Source organism: Stigmatopora argus, chromosome 11 (genome assembly GCF_051989625.1).
Source record: "Stigmatopora argus isolate UIUO_Sarg chromosome 11, RoL_Sarg_1.0, whole genome shotgun sequence".
Taxonomy (NCBI): Eukaryota; Metazoa; Chordata; class Actinopteri; order Syngnathiformes; family Syngnathidae; genus Stigmatopora; species Stigmatopora argus.
In genome coordinates this window covers 12,178,766-12,202,169 of record NC_135397.1, presented here as the reverse complement: position 1 = coordinate 12,202,169, position 23,404 = coordinate 12,178,766, and the positions used below count along the sequence as shown (strand labels likewise).

Genomic DNA, 23,404 nt, shown 5'->3' with positions numbered 1-23,404 from the left:
AACATGCAGGGTAGGCTGGTTGAACACTCTAAATTACTCCTACTTATGAGTGTGAGTGTGAAGGATTGTCTGTCTCCTGTGATTGACTGGCCACCAATTTCAGGGTGCCCCCGCCTGGTCCCTGAAGTCAGTTGGGATAGGCTCCAGCACCCCCAATGGCCCTTGTGAGGATAAGCAGTACAGAAAATGAATAAAGTCAGCTTACATGGTTAATGCACAATCGGTATTTCGCTGTGTAATAACTTCAACAGTACAATACAGCAACATTTGGAATAATTCCTCTTTTTTTATATAAGCAAATAAATTAATTGAGAAATGAACAGTCTGCCATCAGAAGGCTGAATTTTCCAATAAATAGTAGGTTTTGCCAAAATGCAAATACAAATACTTTAAAAGGTCGCCCTGGCTTTCATGTCTAATCAGTAATAAACCATGACCCTGGCAATAAACTCTGATTATCTTTTTTTGAGACCAGGATAAAAACACTCCTAAACTATCTTCACTCTCTAATTCCAAATAAAACTTTATCTCTCAGGCTCTATTTCTTCTGTACTACCTAACTGTGTTTTCAAATGAGCTAAATCACCATAGAACTAGACAGATTGACGATGAGGAATGAGAGAAAATAAGAGGAAGGGCAGATGTTATAGAGAGCACAGTAATTTGGTGCAGCGGGTTTGATGTGTGCTTGAAGTTCATTATGAAATCAGTTTCAATTACAGGGGGGCAGGCTGCTGGGTATCAAGGCTAGCCTGATGCCTAGTTAATGAGGCACACACACACATATTCATGTGAAAATAGGAAGAAATCTCACAGAGCCTATGCCCTGCACTCCCTTAATGAGTGCCGGTGTTTATAGCTTGTGGGGATGTGAGCTGGTTTCTAGCAAGAACAGGTCCACTTAGCCCAAACATTGACCACGAGAGATTATTATAGACCACGGCCATGACTGAACTCTGCATTGCCTTTCTCCTGCCGTGACTTTAAACTCATGAAAAGAAAATGCTGTATCCTAATGAAAGCCATGCTTAGACTTTAATGGAAAGGATCAAGAGCATTGATTGTGTTGACACTGGGGCTGAAGACAGGCACAAAACCAAACTTTCAGAAGGATAGAAAGGAAGGGAACATTGATTGAAGATGGCACTGAGGGATTGTTTCATTTTCTTTATCAGATGCACAGCAACTCTTCCGTTGATTGGGGGATTTAGACACTTACTTGTACTGATCCACAAGGAGTGACAACAAACACAAACTAGAGGTGCATATGGTATTCCGGTATAGCAAGATGAGCTGGTTGCTAAGAAAAAGCAATAAAAACCACACTGGGCCAGTGCTCGGCCGCTTGTGAGGGCAAAGGAACCACAGCTCCGTCACTTTGCGGCAAAGTCACAGACACATCGGGACAAGCAGACTGAAACAGAACGCGAGAGTAGGGCCACCACAGGAATCTGTGGTCTGAAATTGCCGCCATCCAAAGAATGTTATTTGCGCCGCTATATTGTCCCATATGTGGAAGACAGGCACGTTGCTTTGAGGGGGGCAGACATCAATGTGAATTTTCTGAAGTTGAGCAGCAGCGGTTTATGTTTCACGAAAACACTCTGCCTATAAACATAGCAACGCAGGTCCTTAAAGGCATGCGATAAATCATAAATGTCTGTAATTGAATGATTAAATTGTGTGGAAATGTTCTCGCTCTAAGAGCAAGGCCCTCATTTTAAGAGGTTGTGGTTACAACTATCATCAATAATTTGCAGGTTTTAAATGATCCCCATTTCCTTGTGGTGACAAATAGCCTTTTAACGATCTTTACTAGGCTAGCCTGGAGCTTAGCGCCCAAATAGCTCAAGGCTTGCTTCTGCTGCTGCGCAGTAGGTTTGCAGGACGACCCGGCAGAACTTGCCCGGGGACCTGTTAAGGCTTGTTAAGGTTCCTTTTTAAAAGCTGCCAACTGACCTCCAGATAAACAGCCTTCTGCCAGCCACACTGGGGGGAATTGTTCTGGGACAAACTTTGAGTTGTGTCTTGAGAGCGCATTGAACATGCACACCCATTTACTTTGAGCATCTGACATTAATTAGGCCGTAAAATAACTCTGTGTAGGTTTCTTTTAAAATCTTTTACCAACTTTCCTTAAATTGGCTCATGTTTCACCTCAATAGGATTAATATTGTTTGCAGTTTCATACGACATCATCAGTGTTGGAAACTTTTTCACCGAAAAGAAATATGACAACAATGTCAATGCCAACGCATATCCTATTTCATGGCCCCGCTAATATGCACAATGTTTTCAGGATGTCATAACTCCAACTTGGCATCACTTATTACGACTGAAGAACAGCTCTTTTCCCAAAATAATCAATCCCCCAAAGATGACTCAACTTGAGTCTAATTAAAGTCACCAGTTGAAGGACTTTAGATTTAGTTCAAATTAATGAAAGTCATTCTACATCATGTTCCTGTCATGCCGAATCTCACTTCACACATGGAAATAAAGTGTAAAGTTGGTTTTATTTTTTATTTTTTTTGGGGGGGGGACTGAGCGGGAACTCGACTCGATTTTTGCAAGTTCCTTAAAACTTCTCACATCTTATTCAGAGACAAACATAGCCTGTCATTTGTTTAACCGGTTGCATATTTTTTCCCCTAGACGTCTGGAGCAGAATGGGATAAAGACAGTTCCTCCAGGAGCCTTCTCTTCCTACAAGAAGTTGCGCAGAATGTAAGCACAGCAACACAGACATGCATGACTGTGAGCAAAATGCTGTAGAATGGTGGTCTTCTTTCTTTATTTTGTCTGCACACAGAGAACATACGGTATTTTCAGTTTTAGGGCAGCATGTAGAGGCACTCAGATACTGCACAGTCATAATAACAGTTCTCATCTTTCCAATGCCATTTGCTGGTATTTCCCTGACAAGTGCGGCCCGAGCCCAGAGTTGCGTCTGCGTGGGCAAAACATAAATTGTGGCAAACCAGAACGATGAAGGGTGTGGAGAGTGTGCTGGAAATGGCTGAGGCTTGGCTGTAAAGTGGGAGAGAGGACAGTGACAGCCTGGTTGCTGAACTATACTATCATTCTGCCACTGTGCATAACGGTGGCGGGCCTGGACGACATAGCTACAAGCGATGCAAGAAAGAGCAGAATCACATCAGGGAGTCATAAGGCTGCCTCCTTGTTTAAACACCCAACCATTTCTTTTCTGAAGCCAACAGACCATATATGAAAAACAAACTAAACCACATATTTTTCCTATCTTGTAGACTGAACTGAATTTGGTTTGACTTTAATCTACTTGGAAATACTTGAATATTATATTTTCACCTACCTAGTAAGAACATGATCCCCTTCAAATTGGCATAAGCTATACAAAACAAAGATCATTACAGAGGAAAACAGAGAACAAAGACAACAAGATTATCAGTATACACAGGTGTGCCCTTTTGATATATTCCATTACTACAATAAAACGATCCTGCTCCATGCATTGAATGATTGCCTTTCAACGTTTTCCATCGTATGCTGTCAACTAGATATAACATGTATCCACGGTGCTTTATGCTTCATGTCTGGTACAGCCTTTACAACATATTATGAGTGAAAAGACACTTTGGGTCTCCCATGTAGTTGTCTGAAACAGACATACTACTACTGCTGATTCTGCATTTAGCATCAACTATACATTGCGGTATGTCTGTCTTGACCCTCTGCGCCTTCGTTGATTCAGCTGGCCACATGCCCTCGATGGGCTCCCTCAGTACAGGCAGCCTGACATATGTTGCAACCTTCATGGAATATGATCTGCAGATGTCTTTATGTCTCTCCATGGATGTGGATAAAATATGGAGATGTGATTTATACAAGTTAAATATAGTCTTATAGTATCATATATAGGTGTCTATGCTGCTGTATTTATGGCATTCTACCTCCTTTTGATCCTGTGTGTTGTCCTACCCTAACAAATACCAGCCCCCCTGTCTTGCACCTATCTTTCACCTTGTCCCAAATGAAATATAACCTAGATATGAACCAAGAGGGATACACGAATAGCCCTCACATATATGCATACACACACCCACACATATACACGTACACACACAACCAAACACACCAGAGCAGATGTGCACTCCTCCCAATGTATTGAACTTTCCAAGAAACCTCAAATCCAAACCAACAAGACAAATGGCCACTTATTTAAAAGTGACCTCCGGAATGGGAACTTTTGCCACTTTGTTACCACATGAATTGGGATTTCAGTCCATACAGCCCTCAAACTTCTCTTTCTCTCTCTGAGTCTTGCATTTACAGACAGACATTCATAGATTTTGCGGTTATCCTGTGGGTAAGAGCCAGTGGATCCTATTAACAACTAAAATGTTCACAAGCAGTCTACATACCTGTCAACCTCTGCCGATAACTGCCCTTATAAATGATTATGATTCCCCTTACAAGCCCCCAAAAAAACCTTATAAACACCGTACGACTCATACGGTGTTTGTAAGGGGAATCATAATCATTTATAAGGGCAGTTATCGGCAGAGGTTGACAGGTATGAGTCTACTATATGTCAGTCATGTACATCATGTTCAATAACTTGATGGCTCAATGGGCCTCAGTGTTATAAAATATTATTCTCTGTGAATTGTTCTAATTCTAATTACTTGTGAGTTTCACCAAATCTGATGTAAAATAAGACAATTGATATTGTGAAAAAAACAATGGCATTTCATCATATAACCAGTAAATGCCTTTAGACTCAGTCAGAAAAAAACACAACATAACCCTGGTGTACAATAGGAGCGAATAATACATGAAAAGTTATGAATTGTAGACAACATTTATTAGTGTTTTCAATACACTTGTACACTGGAGAATTATTCTACTCGGTGTACAAATATTCGATTGTTCACATTCATTTTGATACCCCTGCCACTTTTGTCCAATAATTTTATGCAATGTCTGATCGCACCACAAAGCTATAGAAACTTTGAATTGCACTTTGAATAATATTTTTTGGCATTCATTTTATCAATGAAAATGTCAGATTTTATTTTTTCATGGCTCTTTTTGAATAGCTTTTATTTTGCAAAACATACGTATCTATGGAAAAAGCCTTAGAAATATTGCACACCACTAAATACAATACAAGATTGGTTTACCTCCACCCAACCCCATATCAAGGCCTCTTTGGATTGCTTGACCACCGATCTAAACGTTTTGTCCTTGATGTGGATAGGCAGATGTATGAAGAACGTTTTGTTAGGTAGACTGAGGCCAGCTCACACAATTGCTGATGAGCTAATGGTGGAGGCCAAGGTTTCCCACCACAGATGACTTCTGACCTCACTTGTATACATCCACAGATACCATTTGTCCTCCCCCTTTCTCATAAGACAACTTTCTTTGGCAGATTTCATCCAGGATCCAAGGAATGGGCAGCATAGCTGTTGAAGCAGGCTTGGAAAGCCTCTGGCTAAATTTTTGAATTGATTCCCCTACTGGTGTTGATGGGGGAAGGGGAGGTCTCTGTGATAGACGCTAGAAGCAGGCATGTCTCTTAGCCAGGAAAATGTCCACCCTTCATTTTTGGGTGGGGAGATTTTACAAAATCCAACATTTTAGCATCCGCCTTTAGAAAAAAAATGTGACGAAAACCCAATTTTATTCATGATCTAACACCTTCAATGCATCAACCGTGACTTGGCATGGGTGACACCGAAAGAGTGTGGTCAGACCACAGCAACACTCCAACCTGACTGATTGTTCTTCCCTACCAACAGTGATCTGAGCAACAACCAGATTTCAGAGGTTGCTCCTGACGCCTTTCAGGGATTGCGTTCCCTCAACTCACTGTAAGTATTCCATCTAAAGGCTGTGTTTTTGCTTGACCACTGTCATAAATTCTAATCTGCCTTGTCATTTTGCAATGTTAAAACAATCCGTGTTTTGATCTCCCAGTGTGCTATATGGAAATAAGATTACCGACCTGCCCAAGGGTGTCTTTGATGGCCTCTATTCTCTGCAACTTCTGTAAGAAGACACACTATGCAGACAGAATGGTTTCCCCTCCCACTCAGTACTAACCTTTGAGTAAACTCCGTATCTGTGCATCGTTCTCCAGCTGGATTTTATAATGAATCAATAAATAAATCTGACAAGCCCGATTGACTCCACCACACTCTTCTCATCTTTCCAATCGTCATCCAACAGTTTGCTGAACGCCAACAAGATTCACTGCGTCCGTGCCAACACCTTCCAAGACCTGCAGAACCTCTCGCTCCTGTCGCTGTATGACAACAAGATTCAAACTCTAGCTAAGGGGACCTTCACTTCACTTAGAGCCATACAGACCCTGTGAGTGAACCACGTTGTTATTACTTGCACATCGACTCCATAAAGGTATCAGCCTATGTAGAATGGTTAAATCAGAGGGCTTTGCAAATAGTATGAAATTACAATGTGTTTCACTTGTGGAATTACCTTCCTTTATGAATTTTACCACCACCCAAAATTCTGCCAACTCCTGCTAAAATTTGCCATCGGACTGCTATTTTATTCTAAATTATTCGCCACAAAGATTGGTAAACACTCCTTAACCATTTGTTAAATTTGGGTGAAACAGCAAATATTTAGGTGTATAGACTGATCAACAATTTTTTGGTGTACTATGTATAGCTTTCAGACATTTATCCCTAACTACATTATAACCATATAAATGCATTAATAACGACATACCAAAGTACTTTCCTAGCAACCGTTGGAACTGTTGTCCAAATCTTCTCCCTGCAGTCATCTGGCCCAAAATCCATTCATTTGTGACTGTAACCTGAAGTGGCTGGCCGACTACCTGCGCTCCAACCCTATCGAGACCAGCGGCGCCCGCTGTGCCAGCCCCCGTCGGCTGGCCAACAAACGCATTGGGCAAATCAAAAGCAAGAAATTCCGCTGTTCGGGTAGGTGCCGGTCTCCAAGTGCCTCTCCCTTTTTTGGCTCAGATTTTAGTTTACACTAGGTGTGGATAGAAATGTTAAATGAATGAAATAAATCACTCAATCAGAGTTTGGGTTGAATCCCTCAGCTCAGCCAGAAACTTCATTCTTCATCTTGCCTTACAGTGCAGTCAACATTTGAAATGTGAGATTTCATCCAGAAATGGACAAAAGTATCGAAAAGAAATTCTCACAAGTCACTAATCAATGAAATGGCTGGATTAGAAACCCTTTGTTACTAAATCATTAACAATCACTATCATGCTGGAACAGTCATGACAGCCTTTAAGACTTTTTACATCTTCAGTTTGTATTTGCTGTATCACTTTACCCTTGTCATTGCCCCAGAGATCTCATATCCTGTTGTCAAATGCAGTGTGTCATATATAAACATAGTATTATATATGAATGTGCCAAAGCATAGCAGGGGTCCAGCTATGCTTTCCGAGCTCTCACTGACATCCATCCCTCTGTCTTTTCTCCATCACAGCCAAAGAGCAGTACTTCATCCCGGGTGAGTTCATGGCTACCATTGTCGCTCTCATTGCTTTGCCTTTTCATCTCAAGCTCGATTTAAAAAAGAGGTTCTTTAAAATATCTGTGTATATGAAAACTGTGACAACAAAATGGCCATTTGCGGGTTCGTGTGTAAGAACCTCTTGGTCGGAGATGCCCAATACATCAATCACAAGTTACTGATATAATTATAAGCACAGTTATCCTAACATTCTTCCTTACTAGTAGGATTTATGTTTTGATTTATGTAAGTTATAGTAAAAGAAACAACGTTAAATCCCTTTTAGACTATCACTAAAGCACCATGCCGTCTAACTTTGATTGGCATACATGTCAGCAAAATACAGAGAGATAGATATATTTGGGCTGTAGTGCTGTAAAAATAGCTTGCGATACAAACAAAAGTGTAGGCACCCCTGCTTTCGATTATAGGATATACTATTCGTTATTGTTTATCATTTTGCAATGTTTGCACTTTTACCATATCAGAATATAAACCAGAATCTTACTTTGATTTGCAATGTAAGACAGATGACCTTTAAACTGACTGATGCAAGTAAATCAACTTTTTGATGAAGAGGAAACTACGTGTTCTATCAATGTAGGAGTGTTTTAATATGCATTCAGCAAGGAAAAAAGTGTTCTTTTTGTCGTGTGTGAACTGTAAAATCTCTCAGTGATGAAGGTAATGTGCTTCATCCCTATCAGTAAATGCTAAAGAAAATAAAGGCCATCAGGGACCGAGATTCTTATCAGCGGATTTTTCCGGGACTCTTAGTGAGGGAACTTCCAAGCAAATAACTTGGAGGCTCAGTCATACTGTAATTCACCAATCTTACGTGTAAATAATTTACATTAATAAGTTGTGATAATGCTGTTTAAGAGGTCAAATGTCATGCAGAAGGTCGATGAAAGCTAAATCTGATTTATATTAGACTTGATGGAATTGAAGTCACCTATCAAATAACAAAAACAGATGTGCAGCAGATTTACTGTAAGAAAAACATTACATGGACAAAAAAAATGGGAGACATTTCTCTTAGTCAAAACCCTTTAGGTCTGCTTGAATGTTAACTCTTTATCTTTCTGGTACATTTTGGACAAGTCTATGCCTCCAGCTGTGTGGGAATAGACTTTAAAAGACTAACAGATGGTGTGCCAAAGTTTGTCCAGATGAATGAATAATAATTCCCACAGACGTGAGGGGAACAACTTCCCCTAAACGCAGCCTTGCGTCCCAATACATTTGTCCGTCCACATAGCATCAAACTAGAGCACTACAGAGCTCCTCAGCAATGAGTCATGTTGTGCCATTTTCAAGCGAAACGTCACATGGTATGTTTCGTCCTCTTGGGGTTCCATGCAATAAAAATGTGGCCACCATGTACTTATCAATACTAATGATGATGACTCACAAATCTCCCTCAGGGACTCCTTGGCGGCAGCAGCATGATCAAAGCCGTGAGCCCACTAGGGCTTTCAATTACCTCCTATCCAGCAGGAAATGCTTTTTCCTATTGTCTGACCGGGGAAAAGTTCTTTAATGGGCTGTTTTACTGAGTCTAAAGGAAGTTATTTCTGCAAATGCAATCCACTCTTCAATCTCTAATAAAGTCAACAATGAGGCTTTGCGGTGACTCAATGATTTCAGTTGACGTCCTGCTTTTTGGACACATTTTTGCTGCTTTACTTTTAGTGCCGCCCAGATCTTGGTTGAGGTTTTTCTGCTGGTGATTGTGGGCTGGGTGGCCTGCGGTGTCCCGGTGACGTAATGTGAAAACTTGACAAGAGTCAGAGATGTGCACCGCTGTGAAGCATGCGAGAGGGGAATGGGACATAAAATGTTAGTCTAACGGAAGACACTGGGCTGTTACCTCTAAATGGAACATATTCATACACACTGACAGACACACACTCTGTTTTAAGTGGCTCCCGGGGCTGCTTCATTATTGAACAGCCATGATGTATCTGGCAGCGCACTTTTTGGCACGTAACGTCTATTCATAGACAGAGAGGAAGTGCAGGGAAACGTCCCGCAATCCCCTGCTAACCTGTCTCCACTGTGCAGTTCCTCTATCAGAATAAAAAGTCCGGGAAAAGTACTCAACTTTTGTTCTAAACTAGAACCTAGAAATTTTTGAAGGCCAGAAACGTGACATTTTTAGCCTCCCAGATAAGAGGATGTTTGAAGACAAATAATGTTATTAAACCCCCCACCACATGGGAGGAAAAAAAACTTGTCTCTCCAAATTGTTTTTATAATTTTTGCTGCTTTATGTTTCTTAATGATGTTGCATGCCAGCAAATGATTTAACAATGGTTTTGCACATTTCTGATTATTTCAATGGGAAAAGATGACTTGAGTTGCAAAGGGTTGTCTGGGAATGAGTTTCAAACTCTTATCTTAAGGCCCCACTTTACTCAGGTAACATACAGTTATTTAATAAATCTAAGAACAGTCGACAACTACTTTTACCTTGCTACTTCCACTGATCCGACTATCCGGGGTGACGTCACTCCAAACCTCTCACCTTTCATTCCCATCTCATTCGTCTTCACTTGTCTTCAGCACTTCACCTGACTGGAAAAACTCTCCTGGGGTGTCTGCTTCACTGGAGATGACTGCCCAAATCCTCTTTATCTCTCTTCTCCTTGGTACATTTCCTTTTCGCCCCAGTGCTCACCTCTCAAAAATAAGCTGCCCATTCATGTGCGCCCCTGAAAGGCAAAGAAGCTTGTGCTTCAGGCACCAAAAGTCAACTGCAAGTTAGGGATAAATCGCCAAAGAGGGGGTGATGCGTGACGGGCCGCGTCAAGGGAAAAACACGTGGGGTTAATCGTGGAAGGGGCTGATGTCACTGTTTCACTGCGTGACAGACTTTATTTCACTCCTTGCGCCAGGTGCCGAGGACGCCCGGCTGAATAACGCCTGCAACAGTGATCCGGTGTGTCCTCCTAAGTGCCGATGTGAGTCCAACGTGGTGGACTGTTCCAACCTAAAGCTCACCAAAATCCCAGAGCAAATCCCGTCATCCACCACTGAACTGTAAGCAATGTCCATTAACACAAGTAGATCACGCTGCATTGTTTGGGGAATGAAGGAAATCCACAACATACCAGAGATTTAATTGTTCTTATTTCCAAATGTATTTGACATATTACTTTAGAACCCCCAAAATCTGCAGTAAAATGTAATCTTTGTCATGTTACACAGAGTTGGTAAGAAGGTATTCAAAAGGTTGATTCAACTAATGTACATTTGAAATTATGTGGTTTAATTGGCAATGCTAGATGCCCAAATCAATTTGTACGGGTGTTGTTGGCAGTAATCAAATAATCCTTCACCTCCAGCCCTCCTGGTGAACTCTCATTGAAAATGAAGTAGGTGTCTATTGCTATGAATAGCAGTGAATAGGTTTATTTACACCGTGGAAAAAAATGAGAAGAAAACTCATGTTTAAAGATTACAAGTGAAACTTATATATGCTGAAATTTGCCACAAAATAAATTTCTCTCTTGGACAAAAATCATGATCACACAACCTTGGCCATTTAAAACTTTGCCATCTCCCAGCCACACAGACTAAATTAGAGATTAAATTAAATTTCATAACTAAAAATGTATTGTGCTAACACAAACAATAAGTCATGTATACATGAAATTACTAAGATTATTAAAAAACTAAAATACTTGAGTTTAAATCTACATTGTGCGTTTAATAAGAAATTCCAATTGTTGTATCCAGACGCCTCAACAACAATGACATCACCACTCTAGAGGCCACCGGAGTATTCAAGAGCCTTACGCAGCTCAAGAAAATGTGAGTATTTCATTTGAAATTGTGCCCTTCAGCTCAAGATGACAAGTTATCTTTATCCTCCGTTTGCTCTCCACAGCAACCTCAGCAACAACAAGATTACAGAGGTTGAGGATGGCGCCTTCGAGGGCGCCTCATCCGTCAACGAGCTTCACCTCACGGCCAATCAAATTGACACTGTCCGTAGCGAGATGTTCCGTGGCCTGGAAGGCCTGCGGATGCTGTAAGTTACGCGCTTACTTTTGCAGACAGTCCTTCAAATAAGAAGCAGAGTGCTTGCGTCAATCCGTTTTAACCACTCCAATTATAACCACAGAATGCTAAGGAACAACAAGATCAGCTGTATCCATAATGACAGCTTCACCGGCCTCCACAATGTGCGTCTTCTTTCTCTCTACGACAACCAGTTGACCACTATCACCCCCGGAGCTTTTGATACCCTGCAGACTCTCTCTACCCTGTGAGACTGCATTTCCCCCTCCTTATTAGATGTCACCGTTTTACACTTCCTTACACATTATCTCATTGATAGAAACCTTCTGGCCAACTCCTTCAACTGCGACTGCCGCCTGTCCTGGCTGGGAGACTGGCTGAGGAGCAGGAAGATCGTTACGGGGAATCCTCGCTGCCAGCGACCAGCCTTCCTCAAGGAAATCCCCCTGCAGGATGTGGCATTGCCTGATTTCCGCTGCGAAGAAGGTATGTCCGTACTTACAACATGGGGTGTCTACACAGACTGTTAAGCGATTTTGCATGGAAGTTGCTAAGTATGCTAGAGAGGCAGAACTCTTCTTTTCAGAAAATTTAAGAGCAACAAACAAAGAAACTGAATCTTCCTTCGGTTCCCAAAAACTGCATCATTAAAGTTAAATATCTTCCCCTGCTATGATCAATTTGCCCATCAACATTAGCGTCCTCATAATCATCTTCAGTCCGATAGCCTAATAATCTTTGAAAATATCACACCATTTTGTTATAGAGCTACAGTGTGATTTTTCTTTTCTCAAGAAGATTTTCTACACTGAAAATTTTGGAATAGGCCTATTATCTGAATAGCTGGCACGCCTGCTTCAAAGTTCCAAGATCAAAGGTTTAATGGTCGTATTAAGGACAAGTAAAAAATACAAATATATAAATAAAAATAATTAAGCATGGGTACGGTGGTCAAGTGGTTAGCACATTGGCTTCACAGTGTTTGCTTGTGAGTTTGCTCTGGGTATATTTGGTTTCCTCCCACATCCCCTAAACACATATGGCAGGCTGGTTGAGCAATTAAAATTCTGTAATTATGAGTGAGAGTGTGAATAGTTGTTTGTGCCATTTTGCCCTGCTATTAGCTGGCGCCCAATTCAGGTTGTCCCCCCACTTACTGCGCAAAAGTTGCCTGGGATAGGCTGCAACACCCACCCCCCTTTCCTTGTGAGGAAAGTGAAAGAATAGATGACAAAATATAGAGACAGGTGGTAATCAGCCTTGCCATTTGTCCAGTGTCATACTCGATTTGTCAAAGTTTAGTTGCAGCTATTTAACTCCAGGCATTCTAAATGAGGGCCTCATAAATTGCCAGTGATCATTTTGAATGATAAGCACCATTGTCCAGCTCTTTGTTTACTGAACCGATTGCAGCTCAGAACTTCCTAAGCCGCTTGTCGATTTAAGGCTGAGTGGAGCTATTGAGCGGTTTGCTTTATTGACCAGTCAGCTTATTTGCAGCTGAATAATGTTAGACGTGTCTCCAGGCCTTAGCCAGCTTCCATTCTTTGTCCAGGCTAGTCAATATTATATTACTGAGGCTCCTTTATCTCTTTCCCGCTAGACTTCCTATCTTTTCTTTGTCTCAATTCCCCGCTGTCACTTTGAGAGATTGTGCTATATGTGCTTTGTGTCCCGTTTTGAACTTTTCATTCTTTCAACACTTTCTCTCGCCTCACTGACAGCTCCGATCCTGGCCGTAATCTACATCTCTACCACAGTCTTTTGTCATCTAACTGCCCCGTTTTCAATGTATAACTCCTCCAATTTCCTCTCTGTCGGCAGGCCTCGAGGAATCAAGCTGTGTACCCAGACCTCAGTGCCCCAGCGAGTGTGCTTGCCTGGAGACAGTGGTTCGCTGCAGTAACAAACACCTGCACACGTTACCCAAAGGAATCCCAAGAAATGTGACGGAACTGTAAGTGGCTTTTCGAACATATAAAATTGCCTGGCTTTAACTGAGTAGGGTAAAAAGTCTAAACAGTGTATGCAGTACAGAGAAAATGTGGCGATTTTCTTAATTAACAACCTGCAGTTTTGGTTTTCGTCGGGATTACTGGTCAGCAGGTCCAACCGGTGTACATTGCAGCAATCTGGAAAAACTAACAGGCGTGTCAAAACTCATTTCAGTCCACAAACAATTTTCACCTCGATTTGAATAGTGGCTATCTTTGGTTTGTTTGTTTTCGCTTGTGATTTAGCCACCCATGCACTTTCTTTCCACATGACAGCATAGTTCAGAATCTTGTGCAGTTGAATTTTTGATGGACATCCAATTCGCCTCTCATTGACGCCTTGCGAGCAATTATGGCTTGTGCATGAAAATGAGTCAGAGAGATTCTTTTGGAAAACACAATAGTAGACCCAGATGAAACAACAGATATTCATCAAACTGTAGAATTCCGGTAAGCATATAAACTGGTTTACAGATGAGCACCAGAATATGCTTTAATAATGTTGCAAAGGGAAGTAGAGAATTTTTGTTTTAAATCAGCCACAGGTATAATGTATGAAGCTGCTAAATTGTTTGGTTAATTTCAATTTTTTCCCGTAGGCAATTTTTTTTCTGCCCAAAAACAACACGTTTTCCAAGCAGTGATGATTAATTTGAGCTTTGTTTATTTATTAAATACTCTTGCTCATCATTTATGTTTAAAATTATGATCATTTAAATTAAATGTTAGATTAAATAGTATTTAAATAATATTTACATTTTAAAAAATCAATTCGTGTATCAACTTGTGGGTCAAAAATTCTGATATGAAATGTGAGTTTTTCCATTGTTATTGAATTGAATACCATAATAATTTGATATTAACAAATGTCAACACCCACTAGGAAATCTTAACCTAAATATTAAATATAATTTATTCATCATACAATACAAACGCTATCTAAAGGCAGCATAATGCTAATACTGTAATGCTATTCTCTGAAGCATATTTCCATAATAAACATGGAAGTTCAAACACCAATTTATACCCAAACCTCCATAAAATGAATGCATGAGTTTCAAAATAATATTCTGTATGTATGAATAAATAACAGAACAACCCTCACTGGCAACATTAGACCACCTGGCGATTGGACGGCAGGCTGCCATTATGAAACTCCTGCTGTACAAGACATAGTATCCCCAAACTCATTCAAACATTGATTTTTAGAAAATAAAAGTCCACAGATGATGATTGATAAAGAATTAAGTGTTCTCTTTTATTATAGGCTCAAGGCCTGTCACACCGCCACTCAAGTAGTTGTTGTTATTCTTCTTGTGGAACCTAATTTTGAAGTTCTACTCATTTGTCATTTATTAACCGATCGTCCTGAAACTTGTTAGCTATCTAGAATGGGCCAGTATCTATCGCCCCTTGGATCTTGTTTTTTTTTTTTCTTTTTTTTGCTTGGAGTTTATTCATCAATTGCAGACTTATATTGCCTGTAAATTATTCAGTGGAGAGTATGCGCACAGAACCTTCAGCTTGAAGTCAGCTATGGCACACTCATGATTGTTTTTATCTAGTATTTATTTGGGGTTTTAGTTGCTTGTATTTTCTACGGGTAAAGAACCTTGTAGAGCAAGATGGACCTGCCTGAAACAATGTTTTTGCTCTTCTTCTGTTCAATATGTCATACTGTGACTTAATGTGGATTGATCGGTGATGAGTGTGACGATAAGATCAATTGTCCAATCAGCAGCCGTATTTTTTAAGGTTCATTTCAATTGGCTCATTCCCAGATGGATTTGTGCAATATTTCCACGGTGGATATATGGAACGTGCTAGGTTACCAGGTAAAATATACGAATAATGGGGGAAAAACATGGTAGGTTCATTCTTTAAAAGGGTTTTGGGTCTAAATGGTTTTGTTTGGTTGCATGAATACTGTGTTTGGCTGGCAACAACTCAAGGGTGTACTCCCAGCTCTCGCCCAGTCAGCTGGGATGCAGTGCATTTCAACCCTAACACTACAGTAATGCATTGATAGGTGGAGATTCCCAAACACTTGTACATGTAGTGTGACAAACAGCAGAGGCAAAGAAAAGACATCTCATCATTTTGGAGACGAGCGCTAAGAGGAAAAGTGGCCAAGAAGCCCCGCAGTTGTTCTCGCAGACATTCTTCTTCTTGTATGCTTCCCTGCAGCCCTCGGGGCTAACACTGATGTCACTCTTTCACTTGTGTCCAAGGATCAGTGTGTGTGTATGTGTGATGCCACGTGTGTATGCGTGTGCATACTTGTGTCTGGGCCAAAAGCCTGTCCATGAGCATAGGGGAGCAAGAGGACATTTTAATGAGCACTTTTCAATGGAAAGGGGAGGGAATGGAACTTTCCAATACTGCTGCAAGTGGTTCACACATAGACGGGCAAACACACACTCATACAAGAAGCACAAGCCTTGAGGCCTGTCATTGTCACAGCAGGTGTGACCAGGTGGGCCTCTCTGCTCTGGCCTTTCATGTTGTCATCTGGAGCGTTCGCAACACCGTCATTATCTAAAGTGTCCAGCGCACCATCATTACCTATCATTACCCGGCAAGCCAAAGCTTCTAAATCACCAGTACAGCCCCCATTCGGCCCACCAACTCTTGAATACAAAAAGCAGGAGAAAGGCCCCTGCTGCTCCTCTCAGCCCGTTTGCCAGGGTGATAGACCTCTGCAAGCATTTTGCATTGGCAGCGTCTGCATCCTCGCAGGCATAATGACAACGATGGTGGGCTGTAAAACAGTACAAATACACATATGAATGTGTGTGTGTGTGCGCCTCTCTTAAGAGGTCCAGCATGTTGGAGTTTGCCCTGTATTCTTTCAAATTGACTGCTCAAGGCACTTTTTATATACATCCTTCAAATGTAGCAATGAGACAATTCGCCAAAAGGTCTATGAATGCAACAAGTTTAGTATCTGCTTGGATTTGGACCCTTAATAACAGTGTAAACAACGTCTCAACAAAGCCCTGTTCCAAGCCTTTTCTTTAAACCCTAATGTGTCTCGCAGCGAGACTTCCACTCTCGAGCAGCTGCACCGACTTTGCCGTTCCAACAAAAGCAACATATTTCTTCAGACCTTGATGGAAATATAGCTTTGACCGCCAAGGAATAATAGTGATAGTAAACTACGGACAGCATTATTTCTCTTTTTTAGTACAAGTGGCATTAAATTATGAACTATACAAAACTTGGAATGAATGTCTTTTTTTTCCTTCAGGTATCTGGATGGTAACCAGTTCAGCGTGCTACCAAAAGAACTGTCCTCCTTTAAGTTCCTTCAGCTGGTGTAAGTCTCTTTCTTGGTCCCATTTCAAAGAACCACGGGATGAAATAAATTTGCTTAATTCTTTTGTTTTCATTGGTGTTTTTTAGGGATCTGAGCAACAATAAAATCAACTCTCTGACTAACTCCTCGTTTGCCAACATGAGCCAGCTCACCACGCTGTGAGTGTGTCAAACTCTATTAAGCGCTGACAAAATTTGATATTAATGCACTGTTGTTTCATCCATATATTGCAGAATCCTAAGCTATAACTCCTTGCGATGCATACCCAAAATGGCCTTCAGTGGACTCCATTCACTCCGACTTCTGTGAGTTCTAAAATGTGACTCTTTATTTCAGTTATCAAAGGGGTGGTCTGCTTTTTATTGAGGATAAAAAAAATGACTGAACGGCTGTCGTACAAACCACAGTTTTATAAAGAACTCTTCTAGATGCTATTACACTATGTAAAATTTAGAGTAAGAAAAGGAAAAAAAGTGAAAGCTTGTAGAAGAAAAAAAAAAGCAAAAGTTATTTTTAGAAGTTTGAAATTAGCCTGCTTGTATCATTTAAAAGAATATTTGACAACAGAGTCAGAGGAGGCAAGCAGATGTTGTGGATGTTTGATAAACTCCAGAGGAATGGGCCGTCTAAACAGTTATGAGAATACTCACACGCAAACGCAGCCCCTGACCCATTTTTTTTTCTCCATGGAAGTAGCAGCCTCGCCATCCGTAGTCCACACCTTGCTGGGGCCACTGTGAACAATCACCATGACACTGATTACCCAAGAATGTTCACTCACGTTAACCGTAATGACTTTGACGGAGCCTGCGAACCTTTGATTGTGCCCCTTCGCTGACTGTGGCCTTTAAGTTGGAGGAATCAGTCTTTTCAGTATCTCTTTCTGCATCATTACTATCCATCACTTGACAAAAATATAATCATGCTTCGTATGAACAATTTTGATGACACAGTTATCTTGCCTAATGCATTTCTATTTAATACAACATGGTGTAGTTTTTGGTTAGCAAAACTGCAGGGGAATAAACAGCATTTTAAAAAAGTGGAGGGGAGAGGTCCGCCCCATTCCCCCTAAAATTTGGTCCGTTGTCATGGGCATCACACCTGTGGCAGACACGGTTGTTGCCCACATGTTTACCCTTGTTATTCTTGATACATGTTGCGGCCGCAAGAAAAGGAGAAAAACAAAAACAGTCAGCTGTAGTTTTGATACCCTAATGTAGAGGCATCGGCCTCCCATGTGTACTCGTCAGAAACACTTTTTTTACTAGCTCTTTATGGTGGGTTATGACTAAAAAAGAACACCATTACGCCACTCAAAGCCTGAGAGGCCTTTTAACGCCCGGCAAGCGCGACGCTCGGCCGTCATTAGTTTGATGTCGCCTCACGAGCTGTGCTTTGATCCCTAATGAAGCGCCATCCGTTATTTCTGCTCATACTCACTCGCGCCAGACCCGCTTCTACAAAACTGCCTGTGAGACGCCATTTCAACCCCCTCCACCAATGGAAGCCACACACCACTCCCAGACTTCCATCTTATTAGTCCACATCAAGCTACCCAAAGATACACTTTAACACATTTTTGATGATGGATTTACTTAAAACTGACACTTTTGTATTTGATCTTTTGTCCGTGCTGAAAAGACTTGAGGGAAAATTGCAACCACATTTCCAAAACTCACCTTTCTATCTGTGTTGTTGGTAAAAAAAAAAATCCCTTTTGTATGAGACCCCAGTATATCTTTCAACCTCACCTGTTGTTTTGCATGTAGGCGCATGGATTCCAGTGAAATGTTTTTAAAAATATTTGTATAAGAGCTCATTGATTAACCAAAGTAGAATTCTGACGTCCTTTCCCCAGCAAGGCAACGAAACCCGAGCAACAATGTGCTTTAATGAATGGGTTTTTACTTTAAATCTCTATTTGACAGCTCAAAATGTGGAGCTTCACAGAAAGCAGGAAGTGGGAGCCGTCAGAGCAGGATAGTCATGTGCCCTGAGGTGCCAGCGCCTTTACGAAGCCGCACCTTTAGCTTTAACACAGCAGTAAAGACGAGAAGCATCATTAACGCTTCAAACGCAACACTGGGTCAAATATGGCCTCGGTGCTGTGCGGTTTTGCTCGGAGAGGTATTCCACGTGTGTATGAAATTTTGTGGGTTTTAGCTGCCTATTAATAAGCTGCTAATTGGCCTGCTGGGTATTAGGTGTGGGGGAAGATGAGTGGGGGGGTAAGCCGAGGCAGCGCCAGTGTGTGCCCCACATGGCGGGTTGAGCGGGAAAAGAAAGTGATATGAATTAACATTAATCCAGACAAAAAAGGGGAATAGATTATATTAATAACTTGCATATTTTAAGAGTGAGTCGTGTCAAAAGTGTAGACTCATTAAAGGAGTGCAGGTATAAGCAGCGTGATGTGGATTTTTGTTCAGCCATGAACATGATGTGTGATTCCATTATTTAGAGCCGCGTACAAAACAAAAGAACGGCATCATCACCCTCATTACAAGAGTGGACCAGGTTACGTCCCGGAGTCTCCTTGGCTGCCTGCTCCCTTGAGCGCTCTGCCAGGCTGGCATACTGCTGGCTGGCAAGCACACGCGCCTTAACAATCAGCCCATTTAATTTGTCTCTAGTCAGTTTCATTCTATTGAGTGCGGTTCTGCCAGTTGCTCTGTCTTTATTGGCATGCCCTGCAGTTACATTGAAATACATCAAATCAATATGGAAATACATCAAATCTTGAGTGAGAGGTGAGACATGTTTGCTTTACAGTAGACAATGATATGATTTAATTGTCCCAAAGCAAAGAAAATAGACACATTCCACAGTCAAATTGTCATCTTAAGTGACATGCAAGAGTAAATCGGTCAAAAGGCTCACCAGGCAATGATTATGTTGACAACTGTGAAAAGTTCATTTTCAAATTAGAGGTTTTGTCAATGGAAAAGGGGACATTTTGGTTGAGTCACGTCATTTATTGCGGTTAATAGGTAAAACCTGCCGCAATAGGTGAATAACCACGATATACTAGGGACAGTGTTTCTTAGGTGTCTATTTGGACTTTGAAAGCCCTTTCTGGACTATTATTTAACTCCCTTTCCACATTTTCTTTTTCAAGCAGTTTCTTACTTTAATACAAATTGAGAAAATGTGCCTTACTACCCTCTCCAACCTATTGCATCCATGCATATTAAGGCTGTCTTAACGTCATGATTTTATGCATGGTTAATGTGAACTGAATTTAGACCATAATTCCTGAACTCCTAGCACACATTCAGAGTTGTGGACTAAAGTTCCAGAAATGCACTTAATATGCTGCAACCCTATTACCCTTTGCCTCTGTACTCATGTTGTTGGCCCCGGCAGCCAGTCGCACGCCGAAACTTGATAGCGTCCTGCTCCAGACTTCAAGAGCCTTACGTATTTGCACCGGGCTCAACTAAGAGCTGAAAGCAGCTACCACCCATGTCGTGTTCAGCCAAATATTAACTTCTATGTTGACATCTTCCTTAGCAATGAGGACTGTTGTTTCACTATAAATGGAATCAATGTTTTACTCAACATAACCTGATGAGTCATTGGATTAAAATAAGGGTGGATACATTTTTATGTGATGGATAATTTGTCTCTAACTTTCTCCCACTTGTCCTGCTAAGGTCTCTCCATGGCAACGAAATCTCGGAGCTACCTGACGGCATCTTTGGTGACGTGGCATCTCTTTCTCACTTGTAAGTTTCTCTCTCTCACACATGCTTGCTGTATTCAACAGCTTATCTCATAGCATCTGCACCCATACACCCACACACACACACAGTCATGTATACATATGCTTTCAGGCAGCAGTGTGGCACACAGTGGCCAGTCTGTAGCTCTTTGGTGGGCTCAAACTCACTCCTCTTACTCTAATTGGGTGTGCTGCGGTTAAAGCGCCACACAGACCCCTTCACTGTCACATCTCTATCTCCAAAACACACATTCGCTCATATGGTCCACACAGATCTGTGTTTATTTATGTCTGCATTTTTTTTTAATACACATCAGTCCTGATCAATAGACTTATCAGGGTGAGTGAAGAGAAATGAGCGACATGCTGAAGAGGTAGAAAGCGGGAGGCCAGTGATCTTTGCTCCTGGTCAAGTTGCATCCTTGTTTGCAGATGTCAGGTGTCAGCTATTGGCGCTGCCTGAAAGATGAGCCTGTGCGCCGCCATAATGGAGGTGCATCGATTGAGTGTGAGGACATAGCCCGCATTGATCGCTCTGTGACTTAAGCGCTTACGAGCGTCTCATAGTCACATGTTGGCATAGATGGGAAACAATCATCTTACTCATCCTACACAAAGAGGCAAACAAAAGTTACAGATGTTATTACACTTTCCGTGGCCCTAAAATGTCATCAAAACATCTGTTATTAACTATTTAATAGCTTTCTTCAAGTGGAATAATTCATTGGCATTTTAATGTCAACTGACAAATCAAATGAGAATCTTCTACACATTTTAGTTGATACTAAGTAATAATCATTAAAATGTCTAACTTTATTAACTTTATGGCGTGTAAATTTGGGTTTGCTATCAGCACCCAGCAATACTACTCAAGGATCCCCCAAATCCCCCTGATTTCTACATTAAAAGTGTAGGGAGACACCAGCTGGTCGTCCACATTATTACACTACTAGAGCAAGTTAGAATAAAGAGGATTCTAGTCAAGTACTCGTCACGTACTAAAGTAAATGTATTCATTCATTTTTCCTATTGCTTCTCCTCACAAGGGTCACGGGGGTGCTGGAGTCTATCCCCCGCCCTATGGGCACCAGGCGGGGACACCCCGAATTGGTCGCAAGCGAGAGATGCTCATAGTGTATTGCATGTAGTTAATACTTAATGTTGAAAGACTATTTCCACTTCTCAGAGCAATTGGCGCCAACCCGCTGCACTGCGACTGCCGCCTACGCTGGTTGTCTGATTGGGTGAAGACCGGATACAAAGAGCCTGGTATCGCCCGCTGTGCTGGTCCGCGTGGTCTGGAGGGAAAGTTGCTTCTAACCACACCGGCAAAGAAGTTTGAATGCACAGGTGAGCTGTGGATGCACATTTTCTTATTGTCATCCTGTTTTTATATTTAAGAAGTATAATTATTCATTCATTTTCTGAACAAGCTTATCCTCACAAGGGTTGCGGGGGTGCTGGAGCCTATCCCAGCTCACCACGGACACCAGGCGGTGGACACCCTGAATTGGTGGCCGGCCAATATCAGGCAACAGGGAGACAGACAGCCACTCATGCACACACTCATAACTAGGGGCAATTTAGTGTGTTCAACCAGCCTATCATGCATGTTTTTTTGGGATGTGGGAGGAAACTGGAGTACCTAGAGAAAACCCACGTAAGCCCTGGGAGAACATGAAAACTCCCCAAAACCTGAACGCAACTGAACCTGGGATTGATCATTTTTCATGAATTTGTTTTATATTTATGATACAGTGGAGTGGGGGGAGTATTAGTATATTGCTCAAAATTCATGTATGAAATATGACTAAACTAAAGTAAAAAATTAAATTACTATGCCAGACAAACAAACGTACATCATTTTATGTGATTAAGTTTTTAAATACCCACAATCATTAACCTGTGCTAACCACATAATAAAATGATGATTGGAATGAAGGGTATGACAAATAAAAACTTGTCGATCATAATTTAAATAATTCATTTAAAAAGAAACTGTAAATACAAGCTAAAAGGAGCGAGTCATTTTACACGGTGTGAAAATATATTTTCTATCCTTTGAAATGTCGTTATTGTCTCCAACACTGGCTTCCCATATTCCCATTCGCATAGGTGAGGTGGACACAACAGTGCTGGCCAAGTGTAACCCGTGTCTGTCCGGCCCGTGTCAGAACCAAGGCGTTTGTCGCACTGACCCGGTTGACATCTACAGGTGCAGCTGTGCTCCAGGATTCAAGGTTAGTCACGGTACTTTAACTTACGCAAAGCTGATGTCGCAGTCTTGTCATGTTTTTCTGGGGATTCTTATCACAGGGCAAGAACTGTGAGACGGCTCTGAATGCCTGCGTGAGCAACCCTTGTGCCAATGGAGGCCGATGTCAGGTGACTGATGAGGAGGAAGGACAATACAGGTGAGGAATTTACAATGAGTGCTCAAATATAACCCGGTAAAATAATAACACTGACAAGACCTGGAAATATCTGCATGTGCTTATTGTAGCTGCACATGCCCGCTGGGTTTCGAGGGTCCCTCCTGCCAGACCAACATCGACGACTGCGAGGATAACGACTGTGAGAACGGTGCCACCTGCGTTGATGGCGTCAACAATTACACTTGTTTTTGTCCCCCCTACTACACAGGTACCATTACGCCCGGCCCAGCACTGTACGGCTACAGACTGTTGCATTTAATATTCCGAATGATATGTGCGCAGGGGAAATGTGTGAGGAAATGGAAGACGTGTGCGCCCCAGGACGAAGCCCCTGCCAATATCAGTCTACCTGCCTCATCACCTCCTCCGGACCCAAGTAAGTGCTCTA

The 23,404-nt window shown here is 41.6% G+C and overlaps 1 protein-coding gene across 6 annotated transcripts in view; it reads left to right on the top strand.

Annotated features, from left to right (window-relative positions):
* slit1a (slit homolog 1a (Drosophila)) overlaps nucleotides 1-23,404 on the top strand; it is a 90,295-nt gene that overhangs the window by 60,507 nt on the left and 6,384 nt on the right. For 4 of the 6 annotated variants that reach the window (XM_077613171.1, XM_077613169.1, XM_077613173.1 and 1 more), the window contains 21 exons: nucleotides 2,656-2,727; nucleotides 5,787-5,858; nucleotides 5,965-6,036; nucleotides 6,217-6,360; nucleotides 6,796-6,959; nucleotides 7,486-7,509; nucleotides 10,413-10,557; nucleotides 11,257-11,331; nucleotides 11,408-11,551; nucleotides 11,645-11,788; nucleotides 11,861-12,027; nucleotides 13,366-13,498; nucleotides 16,786-16,854; nucleotides 16,941-17,012; nucleotides 17,088-17,159; nucleotides 20,514-20,585; nucleotides 21,768-21,931; nucleotides 22,697-22,821; nucleotides 22,898-22,995; nucleotides 23,085-23,224; nucleotides 23,299-23,392. In XM_077613171.1, the coding sequence (XP_077469297.1) occupies nucleotides 2,656-2,727; nucleotides 5,787-5,858; nucleotides 5,965-6,036; nucleotides 6,217-6,360; nucleotides 6,796-6,959; nucleotides 7,486-7,509; nucleotides 10,413-10,557; nucleotides 11,257-11,331; nucleotides 11,408-11,551; nucleotides 11,645-11,788; nucleotides 11,861-12,027; nucleotides 13,366-13,498; nucleotides 16,786-16,854; nucleotides 16,941-17,012; nucleotides 17,088-17,159; nucleotides 20,514-20,585; nucleotides 21,768-21,931; nucleotides 22,697-22,821; nucleotides 22,898-22,995; nucleotides 23,085-23,224; nucleotides 23,299-23,392 (2,262 nt within the window). The remainder of the gene's footprint in view (nucleotides 1-2,655; nucleotides 2,728-5,786; nucleotides 5,859-5,964; nucleotides 6,037-6,216; nucleotides 6,361-6,795; nucleotides 6,960-7,485; nucleotides 7,510-10,412; nucleotides 10,558-11,256; nucleotides 11,332-11,407; nucleotides 11,552-11,644; nucleotides 11,789-11,860; nucleotides 12,028-13,365; nucleotides 13,499-16,785; nucleotides 16,855-16,940; nucleotides 17,013-17,087; nucleotides 17,160-20,513; nucleotides 20,586-21,767; nucleotides 21,932-22,696; nucleotides 22,822-22,897; nucleotides 22,996-23,084; nucleotides 23,225-23,298; nucleotides 23,393-23,404) is intronic. The other 2 variants (XM_077613172.1, XM_077613170.1) reach the window with 1 other exon arrangement.